The sequence below is a fragment of the Drosophila montana genome, unplaced genomic scaffold (genome assembly GCF_035044405.1).
Source record: "Drosophila montana isolate Dmon_TW-CO22-7 unplaced genomic scaffold, ASM3504440v1 contig_3207_1, whole genome shotgun sequence".
Taxonomy (NCBI): Eukaryota; Metazoa; Arthropoda; class Insecta; order Diptera; family Drosophilidae; genus Drosophila; species Drosophila montana.
Window position 1 is genome coordinate 117,499 of NW_026998086.1, and position 20,553 is coordinate 138,051.

General features: G+C 47.0%; 1 protein-coding gene across 19 annotated transcripts; it reads right to left on the reverse strand.

The window, feature by feature from the left end:
• Nucleotides 1–510: 510 nt before the first annotated feature.
• On the reverse strand, nt 511–20,393 carry Gug (Grunge). 19 transcript variants are annotated; one of them, XM_064688335.1, is made up of 15 exons: nt 19,928–20,393; nt 18,593–18,859; nt 10,404–10,535; nt 8,781–9,014; nt 3,661–8,716; nt 3,467–3,590; nt 3,254–3,398; nt 3,029–3,189; nt 2,831–2,890; nt 2,373–2,492; nt 2,191–2,308; nt 1,555–1,654; nt 1,354–1,448; nt 1,249–1,292; nt 511–603 (listed from the first exon to the last, which is right to left on the reverse strand). In XM_064688335.1, the coding sequence occupies exons 3-15, from the start codon at nt 10,464–10,466 to the stop codon at nt 588–590; spliced, it is 6,336 nt and encodes a 2,111-aa protein (XP_064544405.1). In that variant the 5' UTR covers nt 10,467–10,535; nt 18,593–18,859; nt 19,928–20,393; the 3' UTR covers nt 511–587. The 19 variants fall into 19 exon arrangements, with proteins under 19 accessions (XP_064544405.1, XP_064544401.1, XP_064544400.1 ...); XM_064688331.1 differs by having other exon boundaries at nt 1,249–1,301; XM_064688330.1 differs by lacking the exon at nt 511–603 and adding an exon at nt 837–1,029 and having other exon boundaries at nt 1,249–1,301; nt 20,175–20,393.
• Between the last annotated feature and the right edge of the window lie 160 nt (nt 20,394–20,553).

Here is a 20,553-nt window from a genome sequence, read left to right on the forward strand (position 1 = left end):
GACAGCTAAGATCTCTAAGTAGCCCTTTGTACAATACATTCAATATATATATATATATATATATAGACAGACATTGGTTTGATCGGAACAAAGCGCACAAGCTTTTTGGGCGTTGACAGCATAATACCTTAACCATGTCCTGCAGTTGTATACATATATATAATATATATTCTAAAAAGTTTGGTTTTGCTCTGTTGTTGTTTTAGCTAATTGGAAAAGTCTAGTTAATTTGATTTGAATAGAGCTTAGTATTTAGTCATAGGGTATTATCAAAGTGCTGTTACAATCAGAAATATGTTTTGCACATTATGCAGTTGAAAACCTTAAAAATTTGTGTGCTAAGTTTTGTTCCATTTGCCTTAATCAATTCTCGTAAGCTTAAACGATAATTAACACGCTTTCGTCTCCTCTCATTTGTTTGTTTTTAGAATTTTAACACTATACACTATAAAGACGATACTTAAAATATTGCGACCATCATGTTTTCTTTGCTTGTTTCTCGTCAGTTGGTTTTTCTTTTGATTTTGTATGCGATTCCCTTTGTCCATAATAATAAGTTGGTGTCAGCTGTTCAGAACGGAACACACTTAACGTAGCTGGTTTCTGTATAAAATTGGAATACAGATTAGCATAAAATTATTTGAAGGAATCTAGTGTCTAGATGTGATACATGTGGGATGCGCATAGATGATAAATTAAAAACATTACTAACTTTTTACATAAAAACTGGACAAAGCGTTGCACAACTTAAAGTTGCTAGTTATATAGCCTGGATGCACGATATATATATATATATGGGACCATTGATATTGTTGCTGTTGTTGTGTAGATGTATAATTATATATATATATTTATATATGCATGAATGTTGTTCTGGTTCTTGTTGTTGAAAAGCAAAATGTAAACGTTTGAACACAAAAATCACACAAAGCATTTTCCTCACGGCCGCCGGCCAAGAGTATTTTCTTTGTTCAGTTGCTTTTGGGATTCTGTCTGCCTGGCCAATAGTCCACTTATCTGGGCCGTTGTCTGTTATGGATAGAAAAAGAAGGTGGGCGTGATACAGATACAAAAAACACACAAAATGATAAAGGAACAAACCATAGACAAAGACAATAAACAAAAGTCAAAAAAGTCACACAAAAATACAGATGAGCAAATGAGCCGAATGACTGACTGTTTATGACTGTTGTTGTTGTTGTTTTGGGCCACCCTAATGATGGATGGCGCCCTTTTATTGAGACTCACCTAAAGTATTGATCGTGCAGCGATTGACGTTGAAACTCGGCGGCCTGTAAATACTGTATATATGTAATTAATCAGTTATGAAATTTTCATAGGAATTTGGGAAACCTGTAGCTGATCCGCATACGACATACGCAGCAAAACGTCCGAGTGCGGCTCCCTAGGTATAAGCATATTTGGGCGCGGATATTGGCCAACATTCGCTGAAGAGTGGGGAGAGAAAAAAAAGGGGAAAAGTGAAGCATAGAGATATGCAGACATTAGTTTTATTTTTGTGATTTTCACAACTCAGCGACTATACAAACTCACGTGGCAGTTGGAAACCGGCCTCCGGTGGTTGCGGCTGTGGATGCAAAGGCAAATGTAAATGAGTATGAGAGTGTGCATGATATTCTCTCGTCAATCGTATCTGAAAATTATTGAATATCGTTGATAGTTTCAAAAGAGCCAGTGCTGCGTCTGAGAATAATGGAGCCTGCTTGCAATATATAGCAATGCGACATTGTTTGTAAGTGGGAGCGGGAGAATGCGTTATGGAATTGTGGATAATGCGTGTTAGAATGGCGAAAACGAGAAACAAGAAACGAGCACCGACTGCGGATGGCTTACAAATGGGGGTTAGAGAGCGGCAGAGACACGTCTCACATGTGGAGCACGAGACAATTGCAATGCCAAATGTGGGTTAGCACACGTGCTTGGACATGGACACATGTTGTACTCTAATTAATAACATTTCTTTTCGCTTTCAATTTTTTTTTTAAATTTTGGTTAATTGAGCTGACAAGTGGACATGTGATTTGTGCAGAGATGTTTTGAATTCGTTTGGTTTAAATTGTTTTGAATTGTTTTCTTTTTTTTTTTCCAAATACGATTGATTCTGTGAATATGAGTGGAGTTTCGAGTATGGTGTACAAGATGAGAGCTGGCCATGCAGTCTATACGCACCATATGCTCGCCCGGATCCATGCCAACATGATGCGGCGGCGGTATGCCCAGACGCTCGCGTTCCATTTGTGAAATAGCCGGATTCGCGTACAGCGGAAACTGTGACGGATGTATGCCACTGTAAGAGAAATTGAGAACATTATTAACATTGCTCGGGAGGATTAAGTGGAGGTACGACTTACCGTCTGTAGTATTCCATCCAGTGTGGATCCAGTCGCGATTGACTCGCGGCAGCCGCTTGTGCATTTTTAATCTCCTCCAATTCTCTGCAATTAGTCAAGGTTGGAAGCATGAGTAAGGGCCTACAATTTGGAGAAGCAGAAATAGGTTTAATATTTTGTCGAGGATTAAGGTTAAGGGCAGGCAAATAAGCGGCGAATGGGTTAAGAACTGAAGCATTAATTTTGACCGTGCGTGTAATTAAGCAAAATATGAAGGTTAGTTAGCAAAGGAGGAGTTCGGTTGTCAGTATAAATGTGTGTGCGTGTGCGGGTGAGTGTGTGTGTGTGTGTGTGTGTGTGTGTGTGTGTGTGTGTGTGTGTGTGTGTGTGTGAGTGAGTGTGTGTGTGTGTGTGTGTGTTTTGCGTGTGTTTTGGTGCTTTGAGATGAGGATTTGGCAGGCTTGTACTAGGTACTGTACCTCTCTCGGCTATACATTGGGCCCATTGGATGATGATAAGGCACCATCTGCTCAACAGGACTGAAATCGAAATGGAAATTATTACAATACGAACGCGACTCACAAATCAACTACATATAATTGACTACAAATCAAATGAAGACTTTAACTAAATACGACTCAACAATATAGCAATCCCTTCAAGGACTCGACGCTCACCTGAAGGCGACATGTGGACGCGCGTATTCCGACAGTTGGCGCAGCGCCGGCGTGTCCGCATACGGCGGCTTCAGCTCGGCCTTCATCTTGGCCTGCTGTGCAGCCTGTTGTGCGGCAGCTGCCTGTTGCTGTTGTTGTTGTTGCTGCTGCTGTTGTTGCTGCTGGTGAGCACAGAGGGAAAATATATAATATAATATTTAATATATATAATGCACATTTTCTCACCTGTCTTCGCTCGCGCTCCTTTTCGGCCAGCTTACGATCGCGTTCCTCGCGCTTGCGCGCCAGCTTAGAATCGGTCACCGGCTTGAAAATCAGATCCGTGCGCGTGCACGAGTTGTAGTCGCCGCGATCGATGTGCCGCACAAAGCTGCAAAGCGAGTGAATAGATTAATAAGATTTGGCTCAAGCGAGTGTATTCAATGCTGGGCTACTCACATGGCCGACTGCGAGCGATGGCATTCGGTATCGTCGGGCTTCGCCTCGGGACTGGGACCGCGCGGTATGTTGTGCGTGGGGCTGGGTATCTCGGGTTCCGGATCCGGCTCAATGTCAATGGGCACTACAAATAGACAAAAATTATGATTATTTAAAGAAGAGCTGCCAAATCTCTGCGAGTTGCCAACACTTACATGGCTCTGTCGGATGATGTCCACCGCCCATTCCCGCAGAGTTGGCCGAGTGCGCGTGCGCTCGCAACGCATCCATGTGCGAGGTCGGTTTCATGCCATGCTGCTGTCCATCCTGCGGCGCAAACGGCGACGCGTGCGGCGGCGGCGGATAGCCAGCCAGGTGAGAGCCTGGATAGGCGCCAGGCGGCAGACCTGTTGGTGTGCCTGGGCCGCCCATGCCGACACCCATGCCACCAGGTCCCTGCGGCGTCTTTGGCGTCGGCGGCTTGTTCTGTTGCGGACCGCCAGACTGCTGCTGCTGCTGCTGTTGTTGTTGCTGTTGTTGTTGCTGTTGTTGTTGCTGATGCTGCTGTTGTTGCTGCTGCTGTTGCTGCTGCTGTTGTTGTTGCTGCTGCTGTTGTTGTTGTTGCTGCTGTTGATGTTGCTGCTGTTGTTGTTGCTGCTGCTGTCCCGCCTTGTGTTGCTGCTGAGCAGCGGCTACTGCCGCCGCGTGTTGCTTTTCAGCAGCCACCGCCGCCGCAGCTGCTGCGTTCTGTTCATCCTGACGCGATTGCGGTGGCGGACCCTGAAGGCCAGCATGATGGGCCGCCATCACAGCGGCGGGATCCAGTGGGCCGGCTGGTGGCGGTGGCTTCATATAGGCAGGGAAGCCAGGCCCATAGGGTGCATAGCCGTACGGCGAGTTGAAGGGATTGTGATGGTGCGGCGAGTAGAAGACCGAGGGATGTAGCAACGGATGCGGATACGGTGACTGACCGGGATGCACGCCAATCTGGGGAATGCCACCGCCTGGCGCAATCAGCGGCAATGGCAGCGGCATCTGTGGATGGCGTATGACCGGCGGCGAGGCGCCCGGTCGCAAATGCGGCGGCGGCGAGGTACCCAATCCTCGTTGACCCGGCTGCGGTGCATACATCTTACTGAGCGGACTGGCCATCAGACCGGATGCGCTGGACACTGGCGGCGGCGTCATATGCGGCGACTGTTGGCGCAGCAGCGCGTGCCGATCACGTTCGGCAACGGCCGCCGCTGCAGCGGACAGCGCCGACGATGAGGGATGATGACTCAGCGGCGACTGCGGCACAGGATGCAGCGGACTCTGCCGGCTTAGGCTGCCCACACTGGAGGCGGGCGAGGCGGCGCGATGTGCAGCGGCCGCGGCCGCAGCAGCGGACGAGTTGTTCGGCGTGCCGCTGTTGCTGTTGCCGCCAGGGCCAGTTGGAGCGGAACCGCTGGAGAGTTGCACGCTGGGACTGGCGCGACTGAAGGCGGACGATGGCACCGTGTTGGGCGTGGTGGTCAGCGACATGCTCGTCGAGATGGCCGCCGAGTGCGGCGTCGAGGGCGCTGACGAGGCGTGCGGGTGCGACAGATGGCTGGGCGGTGTGCGTCGGCTGAGCGCCGACTCGGGCAGCCCACCCAGTCCGCCGGGACCCGCCAGGAGCGCAATGGGACCGCCGCCATGGCTCAGGCCCGCTATCGAATGCGAGAGCAGATGATGGCCGGGATGCGCGAGCGCTGCGTGTGCTGGATGACCCGGTGGCAGGTGCGCCAAATGCGGATGTATGGGCATCGGATGGCCAATAAGGCCAGACGGATGCGCCAGACCCGGCAGCGGTGATGTGCGATGCGCGTGTGGTGACTGATGTGGCATTGGTCCCGGTCCCTGTCCCTGCCCCGGCCCGGAGCTCAGGCCGCTTATCGACCCCGTTGGCGCCGTCGATGTGTGCGAGGCGGGCGGCTCACGCGATGTTGGCAACGGATCGTGCAGGCTACGCGGCGGCTGCTGCTGCTGCGCCGGCGAAGGCGTGCGTACTGTACCTGCTGGACCTCCCGGTCCCCCCGGCTGTTGCTGCTGTCCGTGGCCGGGCGCCAGCGGATGGCCGTGGCTGTGCGGTGGCGGCGGACCTGGCGCCTGCAGCGACATGGCCATGGGCGCATGCGGATGCATGGATGGCGGCAGATCGGGATGCGGTCGGTGCAAGGACTGCAGCGACTGCAGATGCGGATGCTGGTGCGGATGCATGTGCGGGTGCATGGGATGCGAGGGCGCCATTGTGGAAAGCGTGGGCGCGCCCAGCGATGAGACGACGCCCGACAGCGAATTGGCGACTGATATTTGTGCGTGTGGGCCACCCGGGCCCGGCGGCAGTCCATGCTGCAGGCTGGGCGGTCCTCCCTGACCCGACATTGTGCTGCTAATCGGCTGATGCAGCGACGTTGGCGGCTGTGGACCTGGTCCGGAGCCGGGGCCACTATTCGGCGGCGGTCCATGGCTGTGCGGGGAGATGAGATTTTGTGGATGCATGCCGGGTGGCAACCCGCCGCCAGCTGGCGAAGGCATGTGCGGCGAGGGATGCGGCGACTGGAACTGCTGCGGCTGTGAGGATGGGGGCTGCGAATTGCTATTGCTATTGCTGCCCTGGCTATCCTGGCCGGGCGTGGAGCGCGCCGAGGCGTCAATGGGACTCTCTGGCGGCGGGCCATATGGCGAGGCTTTGATCAGATTCTCGCCGCCGGCAGCAGACACGGGCGGCATCGGATACTTGAGATCCTGCGGCTGTGGCGGCCCGTATTTGCCGGCCAATGGATCACCATATTTGAGCATGAGGCCTGTGGGCTCAAAAGGTCGCCCCAGCGGCGGCGTCTGCACATCGTGCTGATAATGCGGCTTGGGCATGGCAATGCCGGGCGGCGGTGTCGCGCCCGGCGGCTGCTGATCCATCGGCTGACCTGTCGGGGCATACTTGTGCGAACCGGATCCGTCCAAAGACGAGCCAATGTTGTGCGGCAGATGGGCAAAGCCCGGCTTTACATCGGGTATCTTGAGGGCCTCCTGGTAGCCCGGTTTGGGCGGTGCCAGCTCCACCGGATACTTGCCCTGCTGCTCGATCATGTACTTCATGTCGTATTTGCCCACAGCTGCCGCAGCGGCAGCCGCTGCCTGAATCTCCTGGCTGTACTTGAGCGGATCCAGCTGCGGTGGCACCGGATACTTCAGCTCCTGTGGCGCAAATTTACCGCTGCTGGGCTCAAATTTGACGGCCGCCTCGTTGTACTTCATTTCCATATCGCCAGGATATTTCTGAGGCGTTGCGCTCGATACCCCGCCACTGCCCGGATCACTGTGCAGCTGTGGTGGCGGCTGTGGAGGCGGTTGCCCGGGCGGTCCATACTTCAGCTGCCCGTCGATTAGATAGCCGGCGGGCGCCTGCGGCGTTGGTCCATGTGGCATGTGCTGCAGATGCAGTGGTTCCGCGTTGACACCATCAACGGCGCCATGATGCAGGCCAGCAAGTTGGGCATTGGGCGGCGGCGCCGCGGAACTGACTGGTGGCAGGCCGCTGGCATTAATCTTAAGATCCTCGTTTTTGATTTCGATTTTAACCTTGAGATCCTGCGGCTCATTGCTGTTTTGATTGCATGTGGCATCCATGGAGTCCTCCATTGGCTCCTTTTTGATGTAGACGGCCTCCTGCATGGGCCCCGAGGCAGCTGACACCGGCGGCACACCCAGCTGCTGCTGCTGCTGTTGATGTTGTTGTTGCTGCTGTTGTTGCTGCTGCTGCTGCTGCTGGGGCAACGTCTCCTGCTTAATGCTAGCGAGCTTCTTGAGCAGATCGGGATCACGTGCAGCCGCTTCGTTCTCACATATCTCCATTTTCTCAATGGCTTCCTTGCGATCACGATCGACAGAGGCATTGAGCGCCTCTACGGTGGCAATTGTGGGCACCTTCATTGCAATCGGTGCAACCGCAACAGCTGCTTGTGGCGCCTCCATGGAGCTGGAGTCCTTTAGCAGACCATCCACGTGCGTGGGCTTGATGCTGAGTGGCTGTATGCTGCTGGGCGCTTGAATGTTCGTCTCCTCATCCATGTTCTTGATGCTATCTTTGTTGTCTTCCGCGCAGGACGTTTCCGTTTTGATCGATTTCTCGTTGACCTCCGACTTGGAGTCCAGATCGCCGGACAGCGTCACAGCGCCGCTCTCCTCCTTGCAGTTGATCTCCTTGCTGTCCTTGCTGGACTGCTGCTCCGCTGTGCGGCCATCCGTGTCTGTCGTATTCGACTCGCCATCGTCCAGGACAGAGTCGGGACGACTGTCGGAGTTCATGCTCTCGACAGGACTGTCCGGTCGCTTGCGCTGCTTCTCCTTGATGTTGTCCTCGGTGCTGTTGTTGGCCTGATCGCTGCTGCTGTTGTTGGTGTCCGTTTCGGTGCGCTTCTTCTTGTTGGGCGTGTCCTGTTTGCCGCCCTTCCGCTTATTGCCGGATCCCTCGGCCGCGCTCTTGGTGGGCGTTTTGGGACTGTCGCCGGCAGCGGCTGCTGTTGCGGCAGCATCCGGTGTATCGGAGCCCCGTTTGGGTCGCTTGCCGTTCGCCACGGCGTTGCTGTTGTTGCTCGCTGAGCCCGAGGATTGATCCTTGGCGGAGCTGTTGGCAGAGGCGTTGACGGAGGCAGCAGCAGCAGCAGCGGCAGAGTTGCCACCGCCACCAGCTGCACTGGCGCTGCTGCTGTTGTTGTTGTTGTTGTTCTGTTGTTTGTTTCTCGTCCTCATCCTAGAGGGTGATTCATCCCTTTTGTTGGTCAGACTCGAATCACTGTCACACTCGCTGGCGTCGTCCTCGGTTAGAGAACTGTTCTCCTCCTTGGAGACAGCGGGCGATGAGCGATTCGCCGTCTCTGCAGCCGACGCCGCCGCCGTCGCCGTCGTCGCAGCTTGTGGTTCCGGGGTGTCCTCCTTTTTGGGAGGTGTATTGTTGGCGCGCGTAACACGATTGCGACGCAAGGCGCTCTGTCTGCGTCGCCGATGTGGGCGATTATTGTTGGCGCCGGGCGTCTTCTTCCACAGATAGTAGAACTCGACCAGCTCCGGTGTGTCTTTGTGTGGCAACAGGTCCTTGTGGATCCTAAAGAAATTCTTGCCAAATTGTCGAAGACCCTTGATGAACTTTTTCGTTTCGTCCTCGGTCCACTTTTTGTCAATGCCCTTTGAAACGGGGCACTTTACGAGCGCTTGTAGAGCTTTGCCTGGATCGTAGCCAGAATCGTGCAGCTATTAAAACGGATTGCGACATCAATTAGTCGGACGGGGAGCAGGAGTTAAATGGGGCACTTACCACGTCTAGTGCGTTAATTGTTGTGTCGTCGCGACTGGCAGCCAAACAACCGTCTTCTAAACCGCCATCACACATTCCTTGAAATGCAGCCATGGAGCGTGCCGCACGCAGAAACATTAACAAGTCGCCATCGGCCACAACGCCAGGACTCCATCTTGTTTCCTCTAGTTCACGTTCATCGGTTTCCTTGTCAACGGGGAAGCTTGAGATTGGATTATAATCGGGCAGTTTTGCCTTCAGTCACAGGACAAGACAAGACAGAAGAAGTTGCGGTATTAGTTAATAAAAAAAAAAACGGAACGAAACGCCAAAAAAACATCGCATCAACTCTATTTTTTTTTCTTTTGGGATTAGTTATATCACACACACCACAGACTCGAGACATACTCTACGAACACATTAAGCCATACAATGTAAGCCAACCCGGTTGGAAATAAAATGCATGCAGGACACCCTTGATGACGTGTCATGCTACACGTCTTGCAGGACGTGCTGTATGACTTGTCAGAGCACTCGCTTCTATTTTTTTCTCTTTCCAACTATTTATATTATTAATAAGCAGTGCATTTCCAACCGGGCATGTATACACATATATAAAGATATGTATGCATGTAGTTTGTCTGGTGTCATACGATACAGGAAGATATGACAATACACAACTTAAGCCTAATGCATGAAATGTATGAACAATGCGTTGATGTGAGGTGTAAGTGTGTGTGTGTGTGGATAGGGGCGGGTAGGAAACGGTTAAGCGCCTGTTACTGAACACCTTTGGTCATGTAAATGATTTGACCGCAAGCACCTCAGCGATTGGCGATGTGGAGGAGATAGGGGTAGGGTAGACTTAGGCGGAAGGGTTGTAAATGTTCTTTACGCATTAGTTAATATGAAAAACCAATTGGGTAAACGTATTATTTACAGCTGTTAGTAATTGAGTATGATTTATAAATTTTATCAAGCTACAAATCAAAGTTGCCCACACGAAAGAGCCTTTCAATGAGATTAGATAAAATAGAAGAAGGTCTTTCCTGGAGGGAATCTACTTATCGAGCGAACACTGTAGAGGGCATAGAACTTTTTGTAGATTACAAATTTTCAATTAAAACTTATCACCAGCTCATCTTTTTATTAAAGATAATGTAAAGAACTCAAGGAAAGATATTTAGTATGTGCTTTGTTTTTCAGAGTAAAATCTCGAATATTTAATTGTAAATAATCATTTTCTGTTGGTAGCAAAAATTAAAAAATTAACAAGTTTCATTGTTTTATGAACCACGAGCTTAAATTTGACGCTTTTTGCAGACAAGACTCTCTTATCATTCCAATGTTGTGACATTTGGACACTAAATAATGATTGAAAGATTGTTAGACTCATATCGTGGGCAACTTACTAATCGGAATTTAGAAAATTTGATTAAACTGAAAGCTCAAGACAAGCGAGTGTAGGGTATTGTTTGGGCTGGGTAGGTGTGGAGGGATGGGTGGGTATATTAATTGGGATTACAATTAGAATTTGCAACATTACGATTACAATACAAAAAGAAAATAACATCTTTTTTTTTGCATTTTTTTTATTTTGTTACCGTGAGCTGAATTTCTGAATTGTGAGAGTTATGTACGTACATAGACATCGTTTACCTGGTGGCCGGGACCCACTCGTATTTCTCCTTGAGTGGAGGCCGCCATCACCCTTTAAAAACACGCTTCCGGTCCAGTGTTAAGCCTTTTTATGCCCGCTATGATATGAAAATTCAACTGCAAAAAGAAAATGCATCGTGGTACGGTTAAAATGATTAACAGTCTGCAATACAAAATCCGCCAAAAAAACAAAAAAAAAAAAAAAACATACAAGCGCTCTCATGTGATATCAGCATGCATAAATAAATAATCCAATAAAAATAATGCCGTGTAATGTGCCTGGCAAATAGACGAGAGCTGCGTGCAGCGAATCTGGAGGCCAGACGCACTGGATTTAGGGAGTTTTATGTGCGGACCGAGCACTTAATCGTTTGCATATGCTGCCAGACGGGGACTCAAACATGGGCGAGGGGGGGGGGGGGGAAGTGAGGGTGAACAGTTTCATTGCAGCTTTATTCACTTTGTGTGCGAGTGTGCGTGTGTATCTGTGTGTGGTTATTTTTTCTTTGGCCGCCTCTCAAGTGTGCGTGCAGCTGTAAACAGATTTTCCGCTCAAGTAACTTGGCGAATAACTGTAACGAGCCGAGGCCGCACATGAGGGGCAGTTAGGCGGAGGGGACTTATCATTAAATTTGCTTACGAATCAATATCAGTGCCGACACACACACACACACACACACACACACACACACACACACACACGCACACACACGCACACTCTCGCATGCCGGCGGTTGCGGTTGTGTGGCAACGGCACACAAATTATGGCAATTAAAATCAATTAATTAAATGCAGCAGCAGCAGCAGCAGGCAAATAAAAACCATTGCGCCTCGCTTCGGCTTTGCACAGGCGCAACAATAAAAAAGAAACAAGGAAAAATTAAATAAAACAGAAAATATTGTCGACAGATTTACACTCAATAAGGCACGACACGCCGCCTAAATGACTGACGATGAGGCGGCGTAGGGTGCCACGGCGCACGGACCAACGGCCAGGCTGGCCTGCACAGTGGTTAAAAAGCTATTCAAATGCAAGTGAATAAAGAAAAACTATTTACGCCGAAGTTGGGAAATTGCCACTTGCACTTAATTGTGATTATCTTTATCTTATTCATCTACTGTTAAATATCTCTCAATGTCCCCTGCTACGCCTTTATTATTGTTAATAAAACTTTGCATGTGAAAAGATTATGCAAACTATAAAACAAATATGTTGTGTAAGTTTCTACTCTGTGCTACACTTTGTTTTATTTTGAATAAGACCTTAAAATACCTTGAATACATCAGGCCAAACCTCTTATTATTAAAGTTAAATTACTTCGAATATGAAGAGCTAATGAAGAGAATTATGTTGGATAAGATGTACTAAATTATATTTTATTTTATTTTGAATAAGACCTTGAATAGACCGTTCCCCCAAGCACCCTTTTGAGCCCAGTTAAGATTTTAATCGCCTTAATTAAGTTACCAAAATACGTTTGATAAACGTTATCTGACATGCCCATATATATGTGTAGATATTAATAACAACAACAAAAATGGCCCTAGACATTTCTTGAGCCACTTTTTGCCACTGTGCAGCGGTCGACTGCGTTTGCGACCAACACTTATCAGCGACATCAACAGCAGCAGCAGCAGCAGCGGCAGCAAGAGCCCAGTTAGCTGGCCTGGTTGGCTGGCTGGCTAACTGGCTGACTGAACGGCTTTGGCCTGCTTGGTTAGCAACTTTTTGTATTTTTATGGTAGGGAAGTCGTGAGTGGAAAAATTTCACAAAAAAATAAAAAAAGAAGGTGAGTAGCTCCTGGCCTCGTCGCTTTCTGACGCTCTCTCTTCCTCGCCCGCCCTTGTTCTGGGCACGCGAATGGCCCAAGTGGCTTTGGCTCTGGCGCTTTGGGGAAAATTGTGTAATAACTGCGAGCAATGTGCTAAGCTGTATGTGTGTGTGTGTGCCAGGCACTCCACCCCCCCTGGCTTCCTTCCTGCTGCAGCGTACCCTCGCGGTCTGGCGCTGTTGCTGTAGCTGCTGCTGCTGCTGCTGCTGCTGCTGCTGCTGCTGTTGCTGTAGCTGCTTCTGCGGTGGCTGTTATAAAACAAATGTACTACAAAAAGCGCCGTTGTAACGCACAAAAGCCATAAAATCTAAAAAGGCAAAATGAAAGGCTCGAACAATTTTTGCCACCACCGAAAATGCGCCGCCTTCGTTACAGCGAATCCTCCCCTGCCCCCTAGACATGTGAGCGTGTGTGTGTGTGTGAGAGTGTGCCTGTGTATGTATTAATAGCCGTATCATAATGCCCAGCACTGAGGTTGCGGCAACAATGGGCCAACAACAACAACAGCAGCAGTTCACAGTAAAAGACCACAAATTATGGCAGCGACCGTTGATGGGGCGTTGCTTGCTGTGGTTGTTGTTGTTGCAGTTGTTTTTGTTGTTGCTCTGCTCTGTACAACGTCGTGGATACGTGACTGACTGTTGGCCAGTTGCGAGTACTTTGCAGCTTGTGTGAGTCAGAGCGCAGTCCCAAAATGTAGTCGACTGGCGGAGTCTTTGGTCAGCGGTTTGGTCGCCAACTGGCCCGAACAACATCTGAGCTGGTTTGGGCCACGAAAATTTAAGGTCAATAACGCTGTCAATTTCAAATGGCGCGTTGCCGCCATTAATGTCAACACGCGCTTTATCAACTAACAAAATACACATATATATAGACACACACACACACACAGTCAGACAGATTAACAGCCCAGTTGGGCGGGTGGCTGAGTTGGGTGTTGGGTGCCGCAAATTGTTTTCTAAACAGCCCATAAACATAAAACGAAACAAAACGAGAAATGTAAATGAAAAATAAAACTTAGCAAGCTGAGAGGAAATCCAATAAACAATTTGTATCATGAGTAGCGGAAAATTGTGTGTACGCACGCGGCTAAACGACGACGCTGGGTGCGTGTGTATGTGTGTGTGTGTGTGCGTGTGGAGCGTAATTTTGAAATGGAAAAGCTGTCGGTTGTCGACCGTCGGCTGGGCCCGACGATTGTCGGTCTCTTGTGTGTACGTTTGTGCTTGTATTTAGCTTGTTTTTCTCTCTGCAATCATCGCTTGCCAATAAGCTGACTAATTGACTGACAAATAGGCTACAACAACAACAACAACAATGAACGTCAGCAGCAGCAGCAGCAGCGGGCAACGCGCAGCAGACAACTTAAAATGCCTTCGCACGGCTGGAGCAACGGCTGCTGAATGCGCCGCACAACTGTACATTAGGGTGGTTATTAACTTGATGTTAATAATCTGCCGGGCTAGCCGGAACAGCACTAGAACTCCATGAGGTCGGGCAGGTAGCTCAGTTAGACCAGAGCGAATATTGAGTGCGCTACCTGTACAAGCAGCTGCAATGGTTTGTTATAAGCACAACTTCTCAAATTAAATACAAATACAACATATTCGACAGGATGTATCCGGAAAAGAAAATATATAAAAAGCCCTTAAATATATACATATACACACACACATAAGTAATGTCACAGCAAGAATTTTCTACTTTGCACCCATTTAGCGTGTGTCATGTAGTTTAAACTTCTTCTATTTTTACCAAATAAAACATATTGAATTTGGTCTGCTTTAGACTTTAAGCAATATTATTATACCAAACGTTTTTATATATTCATTTCTTACAGTTATTTGTAAAATCGAAAATCTCGTTAGTATTAAAATACCAAAAATTTGAGTAGAAACGAAACTCTCCACAAATATTTGGTTTAGGTATTCTCTTTAACAAATTAGCTTCGTCATGGACACACAAGAGCTCAAGAGAGCTTGTGGATGAGTAGCTCAATAGCTTGGAATGTCTAAAATCTGTCCAGTTGAGTGTGTGTGTCAAGTGCGGAAACCCCATTAAATGTTTGTAGGCACCCAAAGAAGGTGCCTCGAGGCCAGTCACACACACGCACGCACACACACACAGGCACACACATACCTACACTAAATTCGTGTGTCTGTTTCAGTTTGTTGTGAAAGCCAAATTTTCACAACAAATCAAAACAGACGCCCGAAAAAGTAAAAAGAAAAAACGTCGGAAACGAAGAAACAAGAAGTCAAAATGCAGGAGGCAATTGGACAGCGTTCAGAGCACTCAACTCGTTGCCCCAACCAGAGATAAAAAAAAACTAAATAAATAACCAACAAATTTCTCTTTTCTTTTGGGGCCCACATGGAAATAGTCGTGAGTGTGTGTGTATAAGATTTTCGAGTGCTGGCAGCTTACAGTTGTTATACCCATTACTCAACATCAACAAGAACATTATGCCACATTCTCTCCATTCATAGTAGCAGCCCCACTACCCACTCCCCGCCCGCATCATAATATGTAAAAGCTCCCATACGCTGCTCAACTTCATTCAACCGAACGATTGAGCATCTATTCAGGCACTGATGCGGCGCTCCAAAAAGCCAAACCGAAACCAAATAAACGACCCACAACGACTGCGACTGCGACTTCGCCTCTCTCTCTCTCTCTCTGTCTGCCCCACCCCACACACTCTTAACCTGTGCATCATTTGGGGCTGCTCGTGTGCAGCCGAACTTCACTTCGTTGTCGTCATCGCCATCGTCGTAGTCGTCGTCGTCGTTTTTGTTGTTGTCGTTTATACGATTTGTTGGATTTGCTGCTCATGAAGTTGTTAAACAGATTGTCGGTGTAGATACCTTCATCATTCTCTTCATGTCTGTCGACCCGCGTCTGCCGCTCTAACGGCGACCCATCCATCGCAGACAGGCAAGTCATACAGCCAATTCGAATGCTGTCTTACTTGCTCTCGGACTCTCTCTCCGTCTCTGTCTCTGTCCCACTGTGTGTATGTGTGCTTGCCTGTGTGCGTGTGCTTGTGCGATTAGTTTTATGTAATTTTATCGAGTATTTTAAGGATTTTGCGGCTTATCCGCGCTTCATTTGGAAATTGTTTCGTGTTACTTATGTCGCCCGTTTGCCCAAAACGGAAGGGCCCACAAAGAGTGAAGGGTAGACATAAAGGAGAACAAGGGCATGTAAAAGGAGACCGCTTGCCCTTTCTTCTCTTCTAGCTCTTCTTGTTATAGTTGTTGTTCTTGTTGATTTTGTTGTTATTGTTGTTGGACCTTTTCAAGTGTTTATGGCGCTGTCGTCATTGTTTGTTGTTGTACGGCAACACGAGTGTCAGAGAATTTGTGTCTGGCATAATGTAAATGAGCGTTTTGCATGTGAAGTTGTTGTTGTTCTTGTTGTTGCTGTGGCCGTTCTCTCCCTCTCCCTCTCTCGGTCTACCTCTCTTTCTATAATCGAATTACACACAATGCCAAAGATTTATGTGAATTCATTGTTGATATTGTTAATTTTTTTGTTAAACACGTTTCTACATTATATTCCCATTGGTTCATTGATTTTACACCGATTAACCTGCGCTTAATTATTTGACTTTATACGTAAATAAATGAATATATAGATTTAATAGGCGCTTTGTGTGTTAATTATCTTATCGCTAATGGAGTAGCACGTAGCTGGAATTGTTTGGCATGCGAGATGCAGAGTAAAAGAGAGAGAAACAAAAAAGCTCTTATTTTTTTCAGACTATAAATAAACTGTACTTTCCCAAAAGGGGATTATTATAAATATATATTTTTTCTGGTTTAAAATGTGTTTTGCGTCGGATAAAAAACAGCAATTTATTTATAAACATGATAACAGATTTGTGAGATTTCGTTTAAAGGGTTTTCAACACTGAAATATGGTGTTTAACAAATCCCGAATTTTACAAATCAATTCATTTTTATTTATTCCATGAAAAAATAAGATTGAATTATTCCCAAATTAAAATCACGCGTGGTGTAAAACTTCAATTAAAAACTGTGTCATAATTCTTGAGCAATATTATTTACTTTGTACTTTGTTTAGCTTTTGCTTAGGGGGGGGGGGGGGGGGGGGGATGCGCCCTCAAAGTTTATAAAATGATTTAATATGGAATAGGTATACATATGCATATACATTCTGTTTGTTTACACAAATGTGTGTGTGTGTGTGTGTGTGTGATGTGTGGATGTGTGGGTGTGTGTGTGTGTGTGTGTGTGTGTGTGTGTGATGTGTGGATGTGTGGGTGTTTGACGGCACAATTTCTAATCGGTGGCAATAAATCGACACTTGAGTCCAAGTGTCTTGCTTTTTCAATCAGATAAGCGACAATTATAAATTAAAAGCACACCAAACAGATTAATAAAACGTAAACGTAAACGTAAACTTTAACAGCGCCTTATAAATAAGCCAAATGACTAATAATAAAATATGAAAGCACACGGAATCGACATCAAAGGCCGTAGCCCCCCATTAACCCCCCGCAACCCCACCCAATATTATCATCAACAAAATCATCATGGGGCAAACCACATCAGTGGGCGTGGGCGTGGCTGTGGGCGTGGGCGGCATTTCTCAACAGTTTTTGTTGTTGCTTTTGTGGGGTCGTCAGTTTCCGCTCGGGGCATTAACGCGCTTCAAGTTCGCTTTTGTTTTTATTAAATGCATTATTAGCACGTTATTTATTAATTAAACACTTCACGTTTTATTCCCCCGTAATCAGGCAGCCTTTTACAGCCCCTGCCACAACCCCTTTGTGGATGTCGCGCGCAGAGATAAGCCCCTAGTTTTGACTAATAGAAATATGCCAGCAGGTTTTTATTCCGGCTGAGATAAGCTGGAATGCATAATGAAAATTTCCAGCGAATTTATTCAAATATTTTCGTGGAAAGACAGATTAAAGTAACTGGATTCATGAGAAAAAATATAATATCTTGAATTGAAAGTGGGGTATAACGAGCTATATGCGAAGTCGGATTTGTCGAGGAAGAACTTAAAGTCCAGGGCTAAGGGAACTACACAACTTGAACCAGCTGAATAGTTCTCTCAAGAGAGCTTTCACTGTACATTAGTTTATTGAATGGCCATTAAATAAATAGATTTGTTTGCATTTTAATTATGGTTAGCACCAAGTTATCGACCAGTCGGCAATTAATCAGCGAACAACGCGCAAACTAATTGACAGCTTGTAGATGTTACGCTCTGACAGCTCGACTCGACTTGACTCCGAGCCCGGGCACCGGAACATGCAACAGCTCCGCAAAACAACATGGCAAGCAACGCCGTGAACTGGAATCACAGTTGCGTGAACTGGAATCACAGTTGCGTGAACTTGAACTACTGCCTCAGTAAATAGCTTTACGTCTTTCACTGTGCGAATAACAATTTACAATATGTTCAGTTCTATGAATACAATAAACAGTTAATGATACAGTGACAACTCTCTGTAGTGGTCCGTTAATTGTTTTGTATGGAATGATGCCTGCTTAAAGGATTGTCAAGGCTGGAAAAACAGGAAACTCTTCTTATCTGCAACTTATCTAAATCTTACTATATTCCTGTTTATTTATAATCTTATTCTCGCAAAGATCGAGAGAGAAACAGAGGAACCCCTTCTTTACTCTAATATTTCTAGGTCTTAATATATTCCTGTTATTTAATATTTTGATCCAATTCTGGCAAAGACTCAAGAAGCGCAACCAAGGAAAATGTTGGGAACTAGTTCATTTATAAAACCTTAGCCGTTTTCTCTTTGATAATGAAAAGGTTTTCAGTTTTAAGTCCTGACGCACCTTTCAATGATTCAATTTTTGAGATACTTTTACTGGATATCATCCAATGTAAAAAGAAACAATACCCGGATCATTTTACAAATTCTGTTTTCTAGTTTATAAAACTTCCATTGAATTTATAAGTGTGTGCGTGTATGAGTGTGTGTTTCGTGTGTATGCTTTGGCACTTGAAGCACTTTGCCTAATTAGTTTACGATGCAGTGAGTGAGCCTGGCAATTTGCTCGTCTATCACAGCGGGCTATAGCCCCTCCCTGTCGCATTTCCCTGCACACACACACACACACACACACATATATATGTATGTAGTTCAATAGTTCATGAACCGAAAAAGAGAGCTGGGAATCTGCCTGGCCCCTGGGGCAGCAAGAGAGAATGACACATGAGCCGGCGGCAAATATAGTGAGTGAGTGTGTGTGTGCGTGCGAACGTTTGTGTGTGTTAAGCAAACAAATAATAATAATTAAATATATGCCTAGTTCAACAGCTGTTCGTGGCGGGCAACTCACCATGAATCCAGTGAAGATGTGTGTAAAAACGTGTGTGTGAGGCCTTCCCAGCAAGCAGCTCGAACTCGAAACCGGGTGACTCTGGCTCTGGCTCCCGCTTGGCCCGCTAACGGTAACGGTAACGCTGCCGGTTGCCAATTGTGCGTGCGTGCGTGCGAGCGAGCAAGCGATATTCTGTGTTGATGCTGTTGTTCCTGAAGCGACGGGGAGTGGGGTGGGGACAGGCGCGCCGGAAATGTAGATTTTGGTTAATTTGCACTCGCACAGCTGGAAACGAAGAAATGACGTAGGTGAGCTGATGATTATGGTTATGCAGAAGGAGGAGAAGAAGAAGATCAAGTCGAGGTAGCAGATTGCAAAAAAACAAGAAAAATAGCACACAATTGCAAAATCGTAAAACAAGAATGCCGAGCGCAACCGACTGCACAATTCTCTGTTGAAAGAAAAAAAATGAAGAAGATAGTTACTCTAAAACTGTTAGCCGAAGGCAATGGCTTTCAAACGGTGATATGGAAAATGATAGGTTTTACGTTTAGGCGGCGGAGCAGCTGCTAGTGGGCGTGGCATAGCAATCTTTACTCCCAGTTTAAAGTCGCTGGCTAAACATACGGAAATAACAAAGCGCCATATACCCTTCTTTCACTTTGCGAACAGTGTATAAAAAAGGCGCGAGCCACACAACAACAAATATTTTTCAGCCAACGTCAGCGAAAAAGCAACAAAGCAAAGTTAAAGCATCGGCATCAGCAGCAGCAGCGGCAGCATCGGACAAGCGAGCAGGCAGCGGGCAGCGGGTGGGCGTGCAGCTTGTCATTTGAAGGGTGGCCGCAGCAGCCGCTGCGTTGGTGGTGGGTGACGCTACCGTCGCTGCTGCTGCTGCTGCGCTTTGTGATTCCTTCTCGGCAAAAATTTGTTGAGCCTTTGAATCGCCGTCGTCGTCGTTGACGTCTTCGTTGTATTGTTCTACCCCAAAAAGTCCATAATAGAAACGGCCCCTTGCTCCCCCCCTTGTGCAACTATACGCTCACAAGTCGCCGTCGTCATCGTCGTCTGCGCCTTTGCCCGCCGCCTCTGCCCGCTCTGGCTTTTTCACTTTGCTTTGTGTGCAAACACAGTTGCAGCGCCGACGCCAACTAAAAACGACGTCGACGTTGCCGTTGACAGCGACAGTGACTGCGACGCCTTCATACGTTTTTCACTAATAAATTTTAATGATTTCTACGCTGCGCATTACGACGACGACGACGTCGACTGCGATTCGGACGCTTGAAATGAAATTAGTGACACACTTAAATAATAATTAATTTTTGCACACTTGTTGTAGTTGTTGCTTACGTTTAGAGACTTGTAAATTTTTGTCTTTGCTGTTGTTGTTGTCCCTGTGTGTGCGCGTTAAACTTATCAGTGGGGGCTACAGAAGGCAGCCCAACAATACGTTTTTTAATGCTCTTCTGTTTTGTCTTCTTCTTTTTTGCATACACTTTGCGCACACACACACACGCAAACGCTCGCCATACACATGCACAAGCACTTACACGCGCATACAAACATACACACACACACACTCACGCACTTCGCTTGCCTTGCGTTTTTTTTTATTGCTGCGGAGATTTTGGAACAATTTTCGCTGACTTTGATACGCAATTTGTGTACACTTTCACACGCGTACTGCAGCGACACGGGCAAGTGAAAGTTTTGCACTATAATTTTACTAAATATTATTAGCACAAATGCGTATTTTTTTTAGTTCTTAATGGTACAACAAAATTTCTCCGCGTATAGCAGAAGCCACCATTTTGCGACTCTCGATGAACAACAAGCAATGCAACTCTGTACAGGGTTGCAAGTCTGGCAGCACTGTATATTCGATAGGCAGCACTAAAATACCAACATGTCCGATATGCAAGTGATGAACATCCCATATCGATATTTAATGTTCTTATGTATTGTATGAGTAACAT